The following is a 19729-nucleotide window of genomic DNA, read 5'->3' as shown; positions in this document are numbered from 1 at the left end:
TCTCCAGCCTGTCTAGGTCTCGCTGAATCATGCCGTTGAATATTCTTGCTAGTGCATAAATTCAATGCAATGCAATAAGTCGTTAAATATATTTTATTCTTGACTGCGAGTAATTTTTTGGTTGTTTTTCAAAAAGAGGAGCGCAAATCAGCTCCTAAAGAAATGATGCAGTGGGCGAAGAGCTGACACCCAAAAGACTGAAAAGAGGTTTTGAGGAGATCAAGCCTGTACCACAGCAACGTCAAGGAAGAGCTGGGAGGCAGAGGGAAGTACGAGCTGTTAAAATGCTTCATAGGATTTAAAAATATTGAATCAAATTTCTTTTATAGATATGTGGGAGATGGGAGAATATACAACAATAAAGGCAACAATAAAAGCTTAAAAAAAGCCCCAAAAAACCCTACAGCCCACCTCGATCAAGGACATGTTTTACTGACCAGAATTTTTGGGGTGTTTAAAGCAAAAATGTTTAATTTAAGCTTCCACTTGACTGATACAGTGTCAGATATTGATTAACCACGTGTATCTTTATGTAGAAATTCCAGCATTTCTGTTACATCATCATATCTGTACATGCCTTCAAATGCAAAAAAAACCAAACCCACAAAACCAAAACACAAACCCAAACCCCTGTAATTTCAAACCATTACCTGATTGTACGTAACGATGAAGTCCCTTACACTGATGGCATCTAACAGGCTGTCATTCTTTATTTCTACCGTGATCTCTCCGTGAGTTACAGAGCCCTCTGATGGCCAGTACTGACAGCATTTTTCCTGCAAAATTGAGAGAGAACGGTAAACGTCCCATGAAATTTTTTCCAGTTATCTGCATTGTCATGAATCTCTGATACAGGAGGTGAGATTCAGCACGTTAAAAGTATTCTAGACACTTCGTAATGAAAAGGCTAATTACCAAGAATACACTCATTAAATATTTTTATAATATAAACCTTAAGATGAAAAGCGCTTCGGAGTCGCAGATGGCAAATATTTCTTTAAAATAGATTAGAATAAAATAAGTAACTCCTGAAAGCAATGCGTTTTCATTAAAGAGCCTCCAAAAACCAACAACAACAAAAAAACCCATTTCACAGCACTAAACCACCCTGGTTGCAGCCTCGAACCCTGAATCGTCAAACTGCAGCACTCAGCAAGACACAGGACTCTCTTCGTTAATTAATGATGGACTAGGAAAGGTTCAGAACAAGCCACTGGAGTTTATAGGGGCAGAACAGGGAGGGAAGTTTTCACAAAAGCTTTGTCCAGCTGTTCCCAATTCCCAAACCGCTGTTCCATGTCAGGAAATTCACAAATTCTGTGCTTTGAATGGGAACTGGACTCTTTGCAAACCATAATTTTCCATAGTTTTGGTGGGTTTGCTGACAATTCGAGCAAAAGCAGCAACATCAGCCTTGCATCAAATCGCGAAGCAAGCGCTCCTTTTAGGAAAAGCAAAAAAAAAAAACCAAATAAACTTATATAGCTAGAATTTGGAGGTAACAAATAATTGATCTAATATTAACGCTCATATTTTACAGGTGTCAACAGCAACTGCTTTGCTCTGGGCTGGTGGCTCCGGGACACGTACCTGCTCCCTCTCTTGAACCTCGGTGAGCATCACGATGGTGTGGCACTTCCACTCCCACACCATGCGCCAGAAATCCTCCACCGTGTGCGGGAGAGGTCCCTGGGTGGCGATGAAGTAATCCTTCTGGCGATAGCCCTGCGGAGAAAACCCAGGGGAGCGTTTAGGTCCTTTCCTCCGAAGAGGACGTATTTACACCCGTTAACCTGAACGCAGATAAGGGATGCTAGTTCTACAGCTAATTTGCTTCACCGCCTGTTTTTTCAAATTTAATAAAAACCTCAGTTTATAAATCTACCAGCAAGAACGGTGTAATTACACCACCATTTAAACTGAAATTGAAAACACCAGATAAAAAAAATCTATTTGGAAACTCTCATAAGCAGAAACCAAATTTCAAAGCTCATGTTCTTCATAAGCCGAGTCGATTGTGTCTCTTTAAAAAAGACTCATCAGCAACAGCAAAACGTTCGACTCGCAATTTAAATAGTTGAAATTTTTTTATACATACGTCTATGAAGGAAGCATTGATGTAGTCTGTATACTCCTGCCCTCTTTTCATCGACAGAATCACTCTATTAAAATCATCTGAAAAAAAAAGAAAGTGTCTGTTCTGACTTTTGCTAATAGAAAGGTCTTCATAGCGTTTTATCAAATTAATTTGATTTTTTTCTTTCCACCCTTTATGTCAGCAGAGGCATTGATGGCTCCGTTAATATATTTGTAAAAGAACAAACCCAGCCAAATCTTTTTTCTGAAAGACAAGCGTCTCAAGAATCTCATCCAGGATTTAGGAAGTATGTGGAGGAGGGCACTAGTTTTCCTGCTGGGTTTTTTTTTCCCCATTCACACAGGATCTGGCCAACAAGCTCCAAAATATTCATTTTGCAGTGCAGACTGCAAAAGCGTTTGAATTTTATAGGCAGAGAAGTTAAAACTTTTTCTCTTTAAGACATATGCAGGAATTATTTGTAAAATTCCAAATCCGGGCAGGACCTCTGTTCCCGAGTTATCCCAACAGAGTGAGTTCTGATACGAGGTGGGTCGTTCTCAACGTATAGAGTACGTATATGACAACCGCAGGGTAATCGGGTATTTACAGAACTTATTTCTCTCTATAACAAGCTGATCTCTTACATGGGATGATCTGGATGACTCTAGCTTTCTTCATATTTGCTGGAAGGTTGCCAGTTCTCATGTTTTCTTTCATTATTCGAACATTGGTTAACTTCTGTAAGAAAACACACAAACGAGGATGAGAATTCATTGGAACAGGAGCGGTTCTCCTGCACTCAGAGGGTTCCAAAGCACCTTTATCAGGTACAAAACAGGAGCACAGTCAACGCAAGACTGACTTTTCACAAAAGCCACTTAATTACCTTTTATCGACAGGACAATGAAGAATAACAGTCATGTAATTTTTTTCATATTGATAAATATTTAAGAATCTGAACACACAACCAGACCATATCAAAAAAAGTTTAAGGGAAATAAAATGAAGCAGATTTTAACCTTCTGTGTTTTTTTGGTTTGTGGGGTCTCTTTCCTGTTTTTTTCTTTTTTTTTTTTTAAGACAGTTTGGACTGAGGTGGCTTTCAGAAGCCCTTTGAAAAGTCTAATTTTAATAAATGTGACATTGGAAAATTTAGTTTTAGAAAATTATCCATTTTAAAAACACTTCGTAATAAAAAGCTCTGCATGCCATTTTATCATTTTCTCTTTTTCCTTCACTTTAGCTCAGAGCGCTAAAACTCGTCTCCTTTAGTCCTTTCCTCATCGCCCTGCTCCTGCCATAACAAGCTGCGCAAGTTGATGGAGCGCTGTGCACCAAATCCCGCAGCTTGGCTCCGAACATTTTCAGCTTTTGCTAGTGAAGGAACCAACGTGCCTGTTATTTATCCAGAATGCCCTGACACAGAAGACAAACGCTGCTCTTGCCCCAACAATTTCTTTATAGTCTAGACTGCACACCCGCACGAGAAGCTGCTGCTTCCAGGGTGGGACCTGCCAGGTAATGATCACAGCAACTATTTAATATCAATTCAATTTAAATCAAAATTAATTTTCAAACTGCAAGCAGATTTTCAGGCATGAATCTGCCAGGTGCTGCATTTCAGGAGCGTACCTCAATGCCGATAACACCTCTAGCACTGGCAACAAACCATTAAAAAGAAACTTCTGCCCTCTGAGAAATCACTTTTTGGCTGCTCTGTGGTCAATAGACTTTATGTCAGAGGGTCTCGCTGCTCTCTGCGCTCCAACACAGCCTTGCTGACACAGCGGACAGCAAAAACAAACTGAGGAATTCTGGAAAAAGCAGAATACTTGATGTCTTCATTTGCTTCCTTCCCTCAGAAAAGTCAGTACTTTTGATTTTTGAACTGATTGCTATATTGTTAGTTATTCTTGCGTCATTTTCTTCTCCGAGTTCCCAATTTCTGATTAAATTAATCCTTTGAAGTGAAAGAGAGAACTCCAGTTAACACCTATATGTCATTTAATGCTTTAGACCTATCTATAGAACAAATATTTTAGCATAGCAAAAGTCACAGAAAAGTTCTAACAGGACAATAAAGTCTATTTTAAGCAATGATCACAAACAGCCAGCGTGGTGGCTTTCTGCATTTGGGGTTTCTCCACTAAACAAAAATGCCTTTTTTTTTTTTTTCTTTTTTTTTGCTTTTCTTTTCTGTCAGGTCTGGATATTCAGCACAAGATGTGTAAATTCTCTCTGCCACCAGTCATCACTGAGTTAACAATCCCGTCGAGATGCAAATGAGGTGTGCGTAATCCAGCTCCCTCCTCCAGCGTTATCTGATCTGGCACCTAGGACCAGACCCAAAGAATAATTCCATTTTTCTTTTATAAACAAGCAGAAAGCACATAGGAAAAGGTCCGTAAAGCGACGTAGCTTTGAATGAGCGTTTGCAGGACAGGATGTTAGGCAAAGCCCCATTCACCAGCTCCGCAGGACCCATTCACAGCAAACAAAAAATCAAATCAGTTGTTCCATATCGATGGACCTTTTGAGGTTCCACTTTTCCTGCTTTTGAAGTATCTTTTTGGCTTCAGTGTTTCCACGCTTAGAAATCCCCTGGCAAAGGAATTTCACACTTACTTTAAATTCTTCTTCTAGCCCTATTTTGACAAGGTTTGGCGCAGCGCTGTGCGATGTCTGGAGATGTTTTTCTAAGGATGACACATCCAGCTCCGTGTCACCGTAGAGGTAGTATTCAAGTAAGGCTTGATAAATGAACGAGTATTGCATCTGGAATGAACAGAGAGGCAGGTAAGCATGCTGCAGGGCGGGGAAGTGAAACCATGGATTCTGGCACTGGGATCTTTCTCATTTGGTTTAGAATCTATTAATTATCTAAATATACCTTAAGCAAAACCAGAGTTTTCCTGTTATATCACTCACATTCTCTAAAATTCCACTCTCACGTGCATGGGGAAACCTGGACGTGATACCTAAAGATAATGTGCCTTACAGTGGTCTTCCCAGCCCCAACACGTCTCTATCTTGGAAAGAGTTGTGGATGGATACAATTGGATGTAGTTGTGGATGTCCCATCCCTGGAGGGGTTCAAGGCCAGGCTGGATGAGGCTTTGGGCAACCTGGGCTAGTGGGAGGTGTCCCTGCCCATGGCAGGGGGTGGCACTGGATGATCTTTAAGGCCCTTTCCAACCCAAACCATCCTGTGATTCTATGACCATCTTCCCCAACCCCATCCATCCTTTGTTCATTTTCCAGTTATCCAGGTGTGCAACAGAACAGGACATACTGGGTTGTGTATCAGGGTGGAAATACAGATACATATTCTTCTTTGACCGCAAAAAGGTGTAATTTCAACCCATCAAAGCCCACTTACGTCAGTCTGAACCATCTGCGGCCGCTGATTACGGATTCTGGAAACAAACTCAAAAACATCCACCTTCTGCTCAGCGTGCATCATGTCTATCATGGCATCGATAACGATGAACGTGCCTGTGCGACCCACACCAGCGCTGGAAAAGGAAACAAAACCAAAAGCTCGACTGAATTACCAAGCCTGTAGGAACTGCTACAGCAATGACACAAGTAGAACTTACGCTGTTGATACTGGACTGCAATACTCACCGTGAAAAACTAAATTCCATTTTGTATTTTAGCAATGATAGCAAAAAAAAAAAAGGGGGTCCAAGTTTTTAACATAAAAAGTCACCCTTTAACAGCTTGGAAATTATAAGATCAAAATTATTTTAGAAAAGACCTTTGGAAAAAAATTCTGCTTGTCCAGGTGTAATAATTCAGTCTAAGATGACTTTTTTTTACTTAATTTTTGCTCTTTTCTGCATGGTTGCTGTCTCATGCCAATTAGATAATAGTCACTTGTTAAAAGCTCTACACTTCTACCATCCCAAATTATTATTTTTTTTTTATATCCTTCAGCAGCCAGGAGAGGGAGCGCGCTCCTCAGAAGTAACACTCCTCGGGCCACTTTCAGCTCTTCCTTGCAGAGGAAAAGGGCATGGCATCCTGTGCTAGGCACTCATAGCTCTCCTTTCACCTCCTCTTAGCTTACTTTGTGCAGCAACTGCTGCAGTGTCTCAGTTTACACAGATTTTCCTCTTCCTACCGTGTCCTGGAGCGTGGGTCGCTCATGGATCGTTCATCGCTCGCTCCGTGAGCTTTTACCCGCCGAGGCCCACGCTCAGCCTCCTCCCTTCTCTTTTTACAGCTCCCTTTTCACACATCCTTGTTCCCTCCCCATCCTCCTGCCCCATGGTTGCCTTACTACAGATCAGCGCTCAATCCAATCCAATTCCTGCTAAAACTGGTAATTTCACCAACGCTGACGTTTGCCTGGAAGTTCCCTGGTTTTATCCAGCCTTCACCTACCCTAGGGCATCCCTTACTCAGCTCTTCCTCAACGTAGTGCTCTCCTCGCTGAAAAAAACCCTATTTCTGAAAACTTCTCGGGGAAAAAAAAAAAAAAAAATGGCAAAAAATCCTTCCTCCCTTTTATCTGCAATTCTTCACTTCCAAATGCTAAATTTTATCGACTTCCAAAAGATTCCGACTGAGCAGTTTTTGCTCGGGATGAGTGGCTGATATTTTTACAAGAGCTCACTAAAAACGGACGGTTACTCACTATCGATGAGTTTCCCTTTCCTTTTCTCAACAATTCAACAGTGTCATATCCTGAACCGTAACGGAAATGAAGTGTCACCTCTCTCGTTCTTTCTTTCTAACGCAGGCTGAAGAACGGCACTGGCCCCCGGCACTGACATAATGCCGTTACTGTGCTGCGTTGGGCCATTATATTTAAATCCCAGCGGATTTTTATTAAGGTATTTTCTAGTTACCTTTGTTTTGCCTCTACTCCTGATGATTAAACTAAGCACAGAATTTCCTGCTGGTGCAAAATCAATCTCAAACCCACTATGAGCCTCCACAGAACATCATGGCAAAAGGCTAGAAAAATACGGTGGGCTTCTCAAAGGAAAGAATATGTGAGACAATGAAAATAATCTTTTTTCTCTTTAAGGCGTTTCTTTAAGACTGGACACCTGGGAGAGAAGATGACTCCTACAGCAAGGCAAGATCCAGATGGAAATGAAGAAACAAAAAGGCTGTGGCTTGGCTTTTAACAGCCCACACTTCACAGGCTCCTGGAGAGTATTTCCAGTTGTCCAACACAGGCAAGAGAAAAAGAAATAAATACATGAAGCTACAACCATTTCCTTAAAAAAAAAAAAACCCCACAAAGACAAAGCTGCTATTTCTTCTCTTTCCATTCTAACCTCATTATGGTAATTGCTCCTGAAAAGAGATTTCTTGCTCAGTTCTGAGCTTACAGTTGCTATAGAGATTGCAATTATTCTTTTAAAGCTGATTTGGGGTTTGTTTGTGGTTTCATTAACATAAGATTTCAAACAGTTTCGCAGGAGCCTTTAAATAGCAGGAAGTTCCTGTGTGTGCGACCGAAGGAGTGGGAACAGGTCCTGTACTGGTATGTGGGGCACTCTGAACACGGCAGCGCTGGAGTCTCCTAAATGCAAGCCTTTGTTCCCAACTTTCGAGGCGTTTAAGAGATAATTCACAGCTGGAGTCTCCTAAATGCAAGCCTTTGTTTCCAACTTTCCAGGCGTTTAAGAGATAATTCACGTAGCAAACCGCAAATTATATGGTGGGAGAAGTGGGGGATGAATTCTCAGAGGAGCGTTTAGCGGCAAAGGTCGCAGATTAGTATTACAAGCCTGTTTTGCTGACAAAGAGGATATTTATACAAAACATTGGGTATCGCTCATGGATGAAAAAAAAACCCAAAACAACAACTTCTGTTTGAGTATTAAAGCGACAAGAAAGACAGATCTTTTGAAATGGTTTTGACCTTGGGCTCTCAAAAAGCTCAGCATATTCTCGCCCTTTACATATATAAACATAAATATATAAATATATATCTCCATACATACCCACACAAACTTCAGAGCCTACGAACAGAAGGTGAAAATTCAGCCTTGATATTCTGCACGTAGCTCCAGGCCAAGCTACAGAAGGGCTTGAAGAGCAGATACATACCTACAGTGAACCACGATTGGTCCAGCATGGGCGGGATTCAACGTTTTGACTTTTTTCAGGAATTTCAGCATCCCGATAGGTGTGAAAGGCACCCCGAAATCAGGCCAGCTGGTGAAGTGAAGCTGCGTAACGAGCCTCGGAGCTTTGCAACCGTCATGAAGCTGCGGGGAACACACGGACTCTGAGTCTAACATTTTGTTTTTCACGCAAAGATTTATAAACAAACTGCCCTGGTTATTTACAACTTTAATTCCTGCGACACTTAGAGCCTGAATCAAGGACTAGAGGTTTACAGCGCACAGAAAATACAATCACAGAGTAAAATTACCATAAATTACTAAAATGAATCTCTGCAGTGAAAACTGGAACAACCCTAGGATAGGATTGCAAAGAGTAAGACTCACAATTTATGTTAATAACGGATCAAATCCTAAGTCCTTTTTCACTTATAAAATCTTCACACTTTTTTTAGCAGCCTCAGATGAAACTCACAAAGTTCAGCCTCAACATTCCGGATCTGCATCACTATGAGATGCCCAACACCAGCTTTGGCCATATCCCACCTGCCTAATGGAAGAAGAGCTGCACCTCCAATGGCCAACCACTGCCAGGGTCACCATCTGACCCACTCTTCAAGAATAAAAGAAAAGATACTACAGAAGCAACCAGGTGAACATCGTTTCACTGGCATACTCTAATCACAACCTCTCCTCAAGGTCAGAAAGCCTCCGTCTCGTCTGTTAGCCAGGGTCAAGGGAATTTTTGAGGGGTTCCGAGGTCTCCGTGTTGTTCTACACAGCGATCCGGGGTTTATCACCTCCCACCAGCCCAGATTGTCTTGAGTCTTCCATTTGAATCAGACGGTCCAGCCCTCCCTTTAGAGGGTGAGGATCTCTAACAATTTGCTCCTGCACAAGGCTACGCACTGTGGACAAGAGCAAAGTCACCCCCACCATCTCTCCTGTGATCTAAAGCTTTAACTTGTGCCAGAGACCAAGGATACAACCAAAATCAAGCTGTAATGCTGGCTGATGTTGGCCAATCAATGTCTCCAAATTATTCCCAATGTCCAAATCACAGACTGGTTTGGGTTGGAAGGGACCTTAAAGCCCGTCCAGTGCCACCCCCTGCCATGGGCAGGGACACCTCCCACTAGCCCAGGTTGCCCAAAGCCTCATCCAGCCTGGCCTTGAACCCCTCCAGGGATGGGGCATCCACAGCTTCTCTGTGCAACCTGGGCCACTGCCTCACCCCCTGCACAGGGAAAACTTCCTCCTAATATCTCCTCTAATATTCAAATCCACTCATATATTTACCTATGCAATTGGTCTTCAGAAAGGTCAAGACACTGCTCCTGTGCCCCCTCCCTGACAGTCACAAGGAAAGACTTTCTGTGGCCCTTGGCCACAAGCAAGAATAAAACCGAGCAGAACGTATTGCAATCCATTAAACTCCGGCGGATGTCTTGTGTGCCGTCCTGCAGAGCTTGCTCGCCTGCCTAGGAGAGGTCCCACACCCTTTTTGATTTGCAAATACATTTAATTAATTCCCTGAGTTCCTTTTAAGCAAATACTTGCCATTGGAACAATTTCCTTCAAATAATCAAACTGAAGATGCAGCAAGAACATTTTATTGCAACTTACCGACTGGACGCAGAACTTGCGGATGGTGTAATCCACCAGAACTATGCAATCTTCCACCGACACGCGGATACTCCCGTAAGTCCAGCACCCTTGGTCAGGCCAATACTGATAACATTTTTCCTGTACAAAAAAAATGTCAGTTTATAACACTGAGTTTTACAACACTGAGTCTGTTCTTTGTCGGTCATTCATAAAACAATTAAGTTCTTTGAAAATAGAGGCCAACTACTGCTGTGTGTCCCCATCATCTCCCCATTGCCAGGAGATGTCATCCCAAGGGGGCAAGAAAAGCCCAGCTCTCCGGCACTGAGTGCCTTCTGCCTCCTCCCTCAACCATCGGGGAAACAAGGTGATTTTTTTTCTCAGGCATATGTTTTTGAGGATTTTATATATATTTCAAATAAGGCCGTAGCATGCTCAGAGAGGCAAACAGTCCCCCAGGGAAAAAGAAAACAACTAAAAAGCATCTTTTGTGTTTCTGATGGTACATTTCCTTCATGTTCTAACTTAGCTTCTCAAGTCTGCCAAGTTTTTGAAACGAAAGGTTTCACTCTTGCCGTGCGCATCTCAGTGTTCAGCCAACACACAAAGTCTCGCACAACGGGAGGAGGGAGATTTGGGAACAGCATCACTCTCACAAGAAAGAAGTATTGGTTTTTAATTGTTGTGTGGATGCACCAGAAAGAATTTTGCCACCTAGCTCTCGGGAAAATGAATCAAGTTTTTTATTTTCATTTCTACCCAAACCCACCCACCAGTGCAGCCCTACGCTGCGATAAAAACACACAATTTGCCTTTGGCTACGGGCTACATGGACAAGGTTTGCCATCAGAATCTTCTCCTTGAGATCTATGTATATCAATTTGTATTTTGGAAATTAAAACGACATTTCTGAGCAGACACTCAGCTGTGCTAAGGGGGGCTGGAGAAGGCAATGGTCCGAAAGGCGACTTGGCCATGGCTGCTTGTGGAGCACGCTCTGGTCGAGACATCCCTGAGCAAACTGAAAGCTCTTTACCTCTTTTCTTTCTTTCAGGTTGGTTAACATGACGATAATGGCTGACTTCTGCTCCCAGATCATCCTCCAGAAATCGTTCACTGTCTCTTGCTTCGGTCCTGCAGAGAGAACACAGCTCTGCTCAAGAGGGGTGATGGAGACCAGGACAGCGAACGCTCCCCGTCCCTGCATGCTGGGTGACCCCAGATCTCAGTTTTACTACAAACTGCTCGGGTTTTGAATATACCACATATTTGTTAAAAAAAAAAAATCATATTTTTTTTACAGAACCATATGCACTCAAATCTACATTTCTAGCAGACACCTCCTGTCTTGAAATATTATTAATGCTTTTTTAAAGGGGTTATAGCAGAAGCATCATTTAGGATTTCTGTTTTGCAGCTCTTCCCCCATGCCAAGGTCCAACATGAGCTGTGACCACAACGAACAAGGTCCGAGAGCTGCTCATCGCGCTGTGCGGGACGGGAGGACTGCCGACGGCCAGCGACAACCACGGCTTTGTGTCTGGGATTGTGCTGAAAAAGTTCCCAAAATATGCCACTAAACACAGTGAAAAATGCTAATTTCTGGGGCAGGAACGCTTAGACAGAATGAATTACACGAGACATCATTTTTCAAACCACCAGTAAGTAGAAAAAGAAAAAAAAAAAGAAGTGGAGGTGGAAGGGGGATGGTGAGTCTCTGCGCTGAGAGCAGCATCCGCCCGTCTAAAGGCAGTGGGTTACCTCACGCTCACTTGAATTTCATTTCAACTGTAACCTCTACATCCCTCCTCACATTTGGCCACCATCTGCAGCTGAAAATAACCTTGAACGCACTTCTAAAACTAAATACGTTCAGCCAGAAGAGGAACAGAACAGAGAAATGAGAAGAAGTTACCTTGTGCTGCTATAAATTTATTCTTTTCTTTATAACCCTGTGGAAATAAACAGCACGGCAGTTAAAAGATGCAATGCCAACGTATGCTAGCAGAAAAAATATTTAATCCACAGTCAAAGTTTGCAGTTTGTCAACTTACATCTATATATGATGCATTAATGTAGTCTGAAGGTGGGACTCCATCGATCTGGGTCAAAATCACTCTGGAATGATCATCTGGAGGAAAACACATTACAAGCACGTTTGCACGTTAATCAATCCGAAATATGTTCTCGCCTTGCAAGCAGGAGGCCAGGCTAAGCACCCGCTTCCCTAACCAGCTGTCTCCCCTATTGCTCCTAGTTGTCATCAAGAAACGTTCTCCACCAACATCTTGCTTTGCTCCCACACCTGGAGGTCACCGGCACTGCAGCTCCGCAATACTGGAAGCCCAAACTTCATTTGATTGCCCCAAATTAAATAGAGCCACTAAAATATCCATTTGACGTGGTGTAATTGGGTAGAAACCCAGGAGAGCCAAGGTTTTATAGTGCAGCACCTGATAACTGGGGAGAAACCCAACAGAAGGTCGACACTAGAGCCATGCCACAGCAAACCAGGTTTGGCACAAACAACTTATGAAGAACATTTATAACCAGTGAAATTGTATTACTTGAGTATTTGATTAAAAAAAAAAAAAAAGTCATGTCTTACATGGCAGGATGTTGGGATATCGGTTTTTCTCCCTGTTTTCTTCCTTATTTGCCATTTCAAATGTTCCCTGCACAAATCCAGGTGTTAATGACTAAAGGAAAAAAAAATATACAGAAGTCAATGTGTTAGAAAACAGCTAACTCTCGACTGAACGTGGTTTAAGGGAAAATCTGCATTTATGCATATTGCCTTGCACCCAACAGAATTAAGCTTTTTTTTTTTTCTTCCCCCCTACAATAAGTTTCATTACTCTAAAACAGGAAACCACGTCCTGGCAGATTTCACTACAGAAAACAAGTTCAGCAGTTTTGAAATAAAAAAAGTCATTTTTCCAGCAGAGATGAGAGTTATTTAGAAAAATTGTTCAACTCTGAGCTGCTGCTTCGAGCTGCCATCTGCCGCGGTGATTCACGGCGCCGCGACCCAGCGCGCGGATGCGCCGCTCCCTCCAGCTCGGCTCCGGCAGCTACTTTTAGCAATAACAGTTGGTTCAATAAAATAAACAGAGTTTGACTGTTAACAGCTCATTGTTAAAAACATTAACTATCAAACATCTTGCTGAGATCCACAGGTGAGGGCCCAACGCTGGCAGGAAGGGAGGAAGAAAAAAAAAAAAAATAATCCCAATTCTTTTATGCTGAAAGTCGCTGTACGAGCAGAAGTCAAATTCGGCTGGCAATCAGCAAGATCTAAGACTGCAGATAAATTTAGTCAAGCTTAAAAAAACCCAAACAAAACAACAACCAGCCTAGCAGAGCAACCAAATGAAAGGAAGAAACGGAGAGGAAGAAGGTGAAGATTAGAGGGGAGATGGAGATGAGATATTGGGAAGAAATGTTTTCCTGTGCGGGGGGTGAGGCAGTGGCCCAGGTTGCCCAGAGAAGCTGTGGATGCCCCATCCCTGGAGGGGTTCAAGGCCAGGCTGGATGAGGCTTTGGGCAACCTGGGCTGGTGGGAGGTGTCCCTGCCCATGGCAGGGGGTGGCACTGGATGGGCTTTAAGGTCCCTCCCCACCCAAACCATCCTGGGATTCTGTGAAGATGAAAAGAAGGAGGTGCCCAAGGTGGAGCTCCTCCACCGACATGGCAGAAGCTGCTGAGATACCACCACCGGGGCCAGGCGGTCGGATGGGGTCAGAAAAGGTTCATCAAGAAACACGGGCACGAGGCTGCTGCCCTGCGCCTTCAGCTGCCCGCTCACTGCCAACAGAAGAACCGCGTCCCATCAAGTTTCTTGTACTGAACTCCTCCAAACCAGTGTTAGCAGAAGGATCCCACCGAGATAAAATCCCAGCGGTTTGGGAACACACAACTGCCTCCTCCCACCCGTCCTCTCCCTCCCACTGCCCAGGCTGAATCACGGAGGGGAAGGGAAAAAATTATAAGTGAGTGTACAGCTTAAAGCAACCGTCCCCATCTGCCCGGCAGAGAGCAGGGCTTGGAATTTCCCCTTAGAAGCAGCAATCCGTGTTGTCAGGGTGACACAGGGTAAAATGAGGGGTGCAGGGAGGACGTCTCCTCCACCACAGAGGAAACAGCAACGTGCATTTGTGGGTTTGGCTTTTTTTTTTTTTTTAATCACTTAAACTAGTGAATGTAAGCAAAAGAAAGGGGAGAGAAGGTTTAAAAAAAAAGAGTTGAAAAAGAGAGCTGCTTTTAGCAAACTGCTTAACTCCTTATTGAATGAAGCCCATGTTTTTGCTCATTAAAATCCATTTACAATTTGGAAAAACACAGAAACTCTAATTTATGTTTTGTGTAAAAAATAAGCAATTAGCACTTTAAACATGATTTATTCCAACTTCAAAAGTTAGGCAACAAATTCCCAAGAAACAGTCACGTAAGTTCTGCATCCCCACATGAAAAATGCATGAAAAGTAATTCTCTCTGGCAAAATCATCTTTCCATTCCCAGCTCCTTACTCCCTAGAAACCTCCTCATGGCACATCCTAGAGCGGGTGTTGAATCCCGGTGCAAGGCCACAGCCCGTTTCACTGCTCCCACCCATCTGCAGAGGGGAGGATGTGATTCATGGAGGATGCGCTTCATCACGTCCTCTCCATCACCCCCAAATCACGAGGAGCCGGTGACTCTCAGTGGCGCTGGGTCATCTGCTGCCACCACAGTCCTATATGCAAATCCCAAAATCTCTCCGAAGGGGCTTAACCTACCCCAGCGTTGGTGAATTTTCTCCTTTTTTTTTTTTTCCACTGAGTGAGCCACATCTTAAGTTAAAATTCAAAGTTCCAAAGCAAATTCTTACAGGAAGGTTTTCAGACACTGATCTGAAAATCAAGGCGATAACCTCGCCATCACAAACTCCCAACACCAGCTCACCATGATAACTAGAGGTTATGGAAGGGACCATACAGAAAAGGATATGGGTTTGTTTTTTTTTTCTTTTCTTCCTGTGAAGAAAGAACACACTCTTCCTATTGCTCTGTGCTCACAAAGAAATAAAAAAAATAAAAAGTGAAGCAACTAGGGTAGAAGGAGCCTCTGCAATTTTGGTTAGTGTACAAGTGCAAGGTACTTCCTAAGGGTAATTCAGGCTCTAAGGATAAAACCAAAGGTACTGAAGAACACCATTAGGCACATAAATCTCAAAGACCTCACAAATCCTTTCTATCCTCTGCGTGTCTTCATTTATCAGCACTTGCTTTGCTCTCTTATTGCCAGAAAAACCACTTGGGACCTACCTTCTTTGGCTGGTCCAGTCCCTGGCTGGTGCTGGCCCACAGGACTCACCATTTCCACCCTAAACCCGTTTCAAATTCACAACGGAGACCCTGTGCTTGTGTTCCCCACCACGCCTGACCCCAGCAGCCAGAGCCCCCCCAGCGCATCCCCATCAGCCGAGCATCCCCAGCCCCGGCTGCATCAGCTCCCTCCCAATGGCTTGTGCGAAGGGGACAGCTTCAGACCCACCCCAAAACTGCAGGATTTGGCTCAAGGGACAGATAGAGGTGTAACCCGAGCTTTGAGGGAGGATGGAGCCAAGTTCAGGGCTTCTGCGTGCTGGGGGATGCTCTGATGGAGAAGTCGTTACGCTTCTGTGCTGAAGGGTCTTGATTTCTCAGCCCCTTTCCTCCCAGCGCTGCAAGAACAGACTGTTCTTTGTCAGCTTTCCTGGTTTATGCTACAGCATCAACCACTCTAACTTTCAACCATTTTTCACCCTTTCCTCCCCTCTCACACTTCAACAAACAGCTCATATATCCACACAAGCAGTCAGAGGAGATGCACCAAAAAAAAAAAACCCAAACCCAAACCACATAATGCATCCGGCAGACCTGCTGTACCGTCGCTCTCCGGCAGCGCTCAGGCTGCTCATTTCTGGGCACCGGACCCCAGTTTTCAGACTCAGCACTCGAGTGCAGACAGAGACTCATACGCTCACAGCATGGTGCAAAAAATGATCCAAGCAAAGCTGGTTTTGAAAAATAAATATAGATGGCTCGTTTTGCGACTAACTGCAGAGCAAATTCATCGGGAGAGTCAAAACTCACGAGCGCACATCCTGTTAAATTAGTTTTCACATTCATTTTGTCGACTTGGTAAATATCTCCACAATGTTCCCCCTCCGACAAGGCAAAGAAATTACGTGATTTAAATATATCATCAAACAAATTGCAGATATAAATACGCTACCAATTAAGAAGGTAGCTGAACAGCCTGTCTAATCAATGCCTGGATCGGCTTTGGCAACTCTGCATTTGACATTTCAGCTACTGCTCTGTGCAACTTGCTTCTGCTACGAAGGGAAGTGAAAAGAAATAATAAAAGTATGGAAAGAGCCCCCAAACGCAGGCGTGTGAGAGCAGACTCATCACACCAGGTTTCTCCATAGAAACCGGCTCGGCAGCAGCTCGCCACAGCCTCTGGTTAAGACTCATCTCTACGACCACACGCGATGGAAGCTCAGGTTATGGGCAGAAAAGAAAATCTCCTTTCTGACCAAGGCAATGCTTTAAATTTAAAAAAAAAAAAAAAAATAATCTTCAAGTTGAGATACTTCATAGAAATGTATGTGCCAGGGTGCGGGGCGCTGCGAATAGGGAAGTGATGGGATGACAACAAAGAGCAAAAGGTCAAATTACCAAAAAGAAAAAAAAAAATTAAGCCTCACTAGGGCAATACTAAAGGCCACACATCATCATCATCATCATCGTTATTATTATTTTAAAGGCACAAGTACTTCCCGTAGAGGTGAGACACTTGGGACTCTTAAAAAACCCTCCACCACCACCAAGAAAATAATTGCTAACGCAATCCATACTCCCTTTTCCTCTCCTCCAGCTTTCAGGCAAACCTTCTTTAAACGCTTGCAAGCATCAAGCAGTTTCTATATTACAGATTCGGCATCACCGTGCCATAACGCAGTTCACTTTTCAGGTTTTGTCCACATAAAGGGTTACCACGACGGCCAGAGCACGTACAAACCCCACACAAGTGCTGAGGCTCCACGCACCAAATATTTTTTAAAGAATTGGGAATACCTGCAGGCGTTTTGATCCGCCTCCCACTTTTTGCCCTGCTCCGCTCTGCATGGGATGACTTACGTTAAACTCCTCCCGGAAGAGTTTCCCTTCGTCTGCCGATCGCATCCGTATTTCCTCTTCGAGGTTTTCCACTGGGATGGGGAAATACTTCTTTGGGTCCGAGGGAGACCTCCGGAGCAGCGTCACCCGCTGCTGTTCTGTCCGTGCAAGGAAAGAACGTGTTAAAAGCACGTCCAGGGAGATGGATAACAAGGTCTTTCCAACTACAAATTAATTTTCATGCTGGAAGAGGCCAAAACATACTTCTCACGTGAGACTTCGAATCGGAGATAAAGCTGATTTAAATGAAATAAAAAAACAAACCACAGACTAAGAAGTTGCTTTGAGAACATAAATTCAAGTCCAACCACTACTGGCAAAATTCATGGTTTCTGTATTCACCCCAGATGAAAATGTGACCAAGTTTTATTTAGAAAAGGAGAAGGTTCCTTCTGCCGATGGAGAGCTGCTCTGCCACAGGGACAGCTTTCGGTCACCAAAGAGATTCTGCCAGATTATTTCACTTGCAAAAAGGAAATAAGAATTAAAAAAAACAACCCCAAAAATCTTGAACTTGGCAGCCAGCAGGAACTCTGCTGTTGCTTTTGCTCTCGTTGCACCAGATCACACCAGCATCAGCCCTGGCACGCGATGGCTCGGCAGCAGCTCGGTTTGGGACAGGGATCACTACCAGCACTTCTTCCCACCCAGACACCAGCTCACAGAGGGAAATAAAACCTCAGGACACCTTCACAGCCCCTCCAGAACACAACTGGTCACCTGGAAATGGAAACCAGCATCCCCATGGAGAAGTGGAGGGATTAAAACCCGCTCCTTGGCGAAGAGGAGTTGTATCTACAAGGCAAGGCACCCCCACCTTCCGATAAGGACGGGGACGATTTCCACTTGCCAACGACAACTCAGCGGTGGCCGCGTTAACCACACGTCGCCCCGGGGCACTACCCGCCGCGGGGATCTCCACACCGCGGGTACACCGACCCAAGAGGAAGCTGCCGGGTCTATTTAGAGGTTTTGACTTTCTCAATGACTGCCAGCGTGTTTGTTAACCCGCTCTTCAGGTCATAGGCAGCCGTGTGGAACCGCCACCAAGATGTAATTCTTTGTATCACGAAGTTTTGCTCTTTGTTACAGCAGCTATGATCATTTATAAGCGAGAAACCAACAGCTACTCCATGTTTGCTGGGTTCGAACTGAGCCCCACAGACAAACCCACCCAAAGGGCTCCTCGCTAACAGAAACGTTGGAAAAACCCAGGGGGAAACATTCTCAGCTCCTGAGAGTGTTTTATTTCAGTGCCACTGGCTCACGATACCACCCTGGCTGATCCCCTGGCTTGCTTCTCTTCACACTCAGGAGCCAGACCGTGGTTTCACAAGGAGTTAAGGGCTGGTTTTCTCCCCTTTTAAGAAGAAATAGTGCAAGCCTTTCTCGAAATACAAAGTTCACAGTGCCAGAAACCTGTCCCTCAGCTGGCATCCCAATAAAATATATATAAAAAGTTAAACATTTAAAAATAAATATTTGGTGTATCACAACTTCAAGGGAAAATTCTTTAAAACCAACAACTGAAAGTGAAGGTTATATAGACACATACTGAAATATGGACTTTTTTAAAAAAAAAACAAACCTATTTTCTCTTTAGCAATAATCTTATATTATAAATAAAAAGCAAACATAATTGAAAAACTGAATTTTTAATTAGCGACCAAGCGTGTGCGTCCACAAACAAAATTCACAGCGAGAAGGAAAGCAAACCTCTCCATACCTTGTTCTTCTAAGATCCCATTTGGCATCTTTTTATCCCCAGAGTTCACAACAGCTTTCCTGTGTCTTCTGAACCTGAAATACACACAGTGCATTAATCCGAGGAACTCTGCTAAAAGGTAACAAGCATTTTTTCCAAACCAATCTTTACCAACCATGTAATTCTGGAGAAACTCTTTCTGTTCATCTTCGCGGGGAGAGCCGCCACCGCCGCAGCACCCTCCTCTAGGCTGAGATGGAGGCTCCTGCCTCACCATAAGTACGTATTTCATTTCCTTGTTAGATCATATCGAAACAAGACCGAGCTAGTTCTGCATGCAGAGCTCCGTACAGACCTACCTGAAAAAATAGCCAGCCAACAGAATGAAAATGATGAAGACCAGGAGCAGAATCAGCATCGAAGTCAGTAGGTCCTTGTGTAAATTGTTCTCCTCTGTAGAGTCTGTGGATTGAACCCAGCAAACGTGAAACATTATAGACACAAGATTGCCTCATCCAGTACAGGCAGGAACTGTGCTTGGTGCATCAGAAATCTGTGGTTCTGTGCAGTAATCTGTTGTACTTACTAAAAGCATCGCAAATCACTTAATATATGCAAAACAGAAACTGAAAATTCATTTTTTTAAAATTTTTTTTTTTTTCCTTCTTCCTTCAAACTGCCTGCTGCTGAGAATATCAAGAATATTTTGGGGAATGACTGGTTAAACAAAGAATTGACTTGTAATTAGAATAAGTTTAATGGGTGCAAGGTCTTAAACTAAACTTGGAGCCCACTCCAAAGGTTTCCTGCAGTACCCACATAGACTCACAGAACGATTTGGGTTGGAAGGGATCTTAAAGATCATCTAGCTCCAGCCCCCATCAGCCAGGCAGAAACCACCCAAGAGCCATCCCTTGTACAGATTTTATTGACTCCAGAGCTGCAACGTGTGCTTTAAGCACATCTCATTTAACAGTCCACAACCCCGCTGCTGGCTGCGCTAGGCTGTAAAGCACGTCCTCTATGGCTCATACTATAT

General features: G+C 43.6%; 1 protein-coding gene across 1 annotated transcript; it reads right to left on the bottom strand.

Moving 5' to 3' along the window:
- Positions 1-650: 650 nt before the first annotated feature.
- On the bottom strand, positions 651-18897 carry PTPRE (protein tyrosine phosphatase, receptor type, E; the record flags this gene model as incomplete). Its single annotated transcript, XM_010087633.1, has 15 exons — positions 18866-18897; positions 18712-18785; positions 16947-17083; positions 12386-12476; positions 11832-11908; positions 11693-11729; positions 10814-10911; positions 9796-9915; positions 8153-8313; positions 5460-5595; positions 4706-4855; positions 2725-2818; positions 2099-2175; positions 1591-1725; positions 651-776 (listed from the first exon to the last, which is right to left on the bottom strand). Coding segments are annotated over exons 1-15 (1545 nt in total), but the record flags the coding sequence as incomplete, so codon positions are not given.
- Between the last annotated feature and the right edge of the window lie 832 nt (positions 18898-19729).

Source organism: Pterocles gutturalis, unplaced genomic scaffold, assembly GCF_000699245.1.
Source record: "Pterocles gutturalis isolate BGI_N339 unplaced genomic scaffold, ASM69924v1 scaffold21651, whole genome shotgun sequence".
Lineage (NCBI taxonomy): Eukaryota > Metazoa > Chordata > Aves > Pterocliformes > Pteroclidae > Pterocles > Pterocles gutturalis.
Note: the sequence above shows the minus strand (reverse complement) of the source record. Positions and strands in the feature narration are given on the sequence as shown.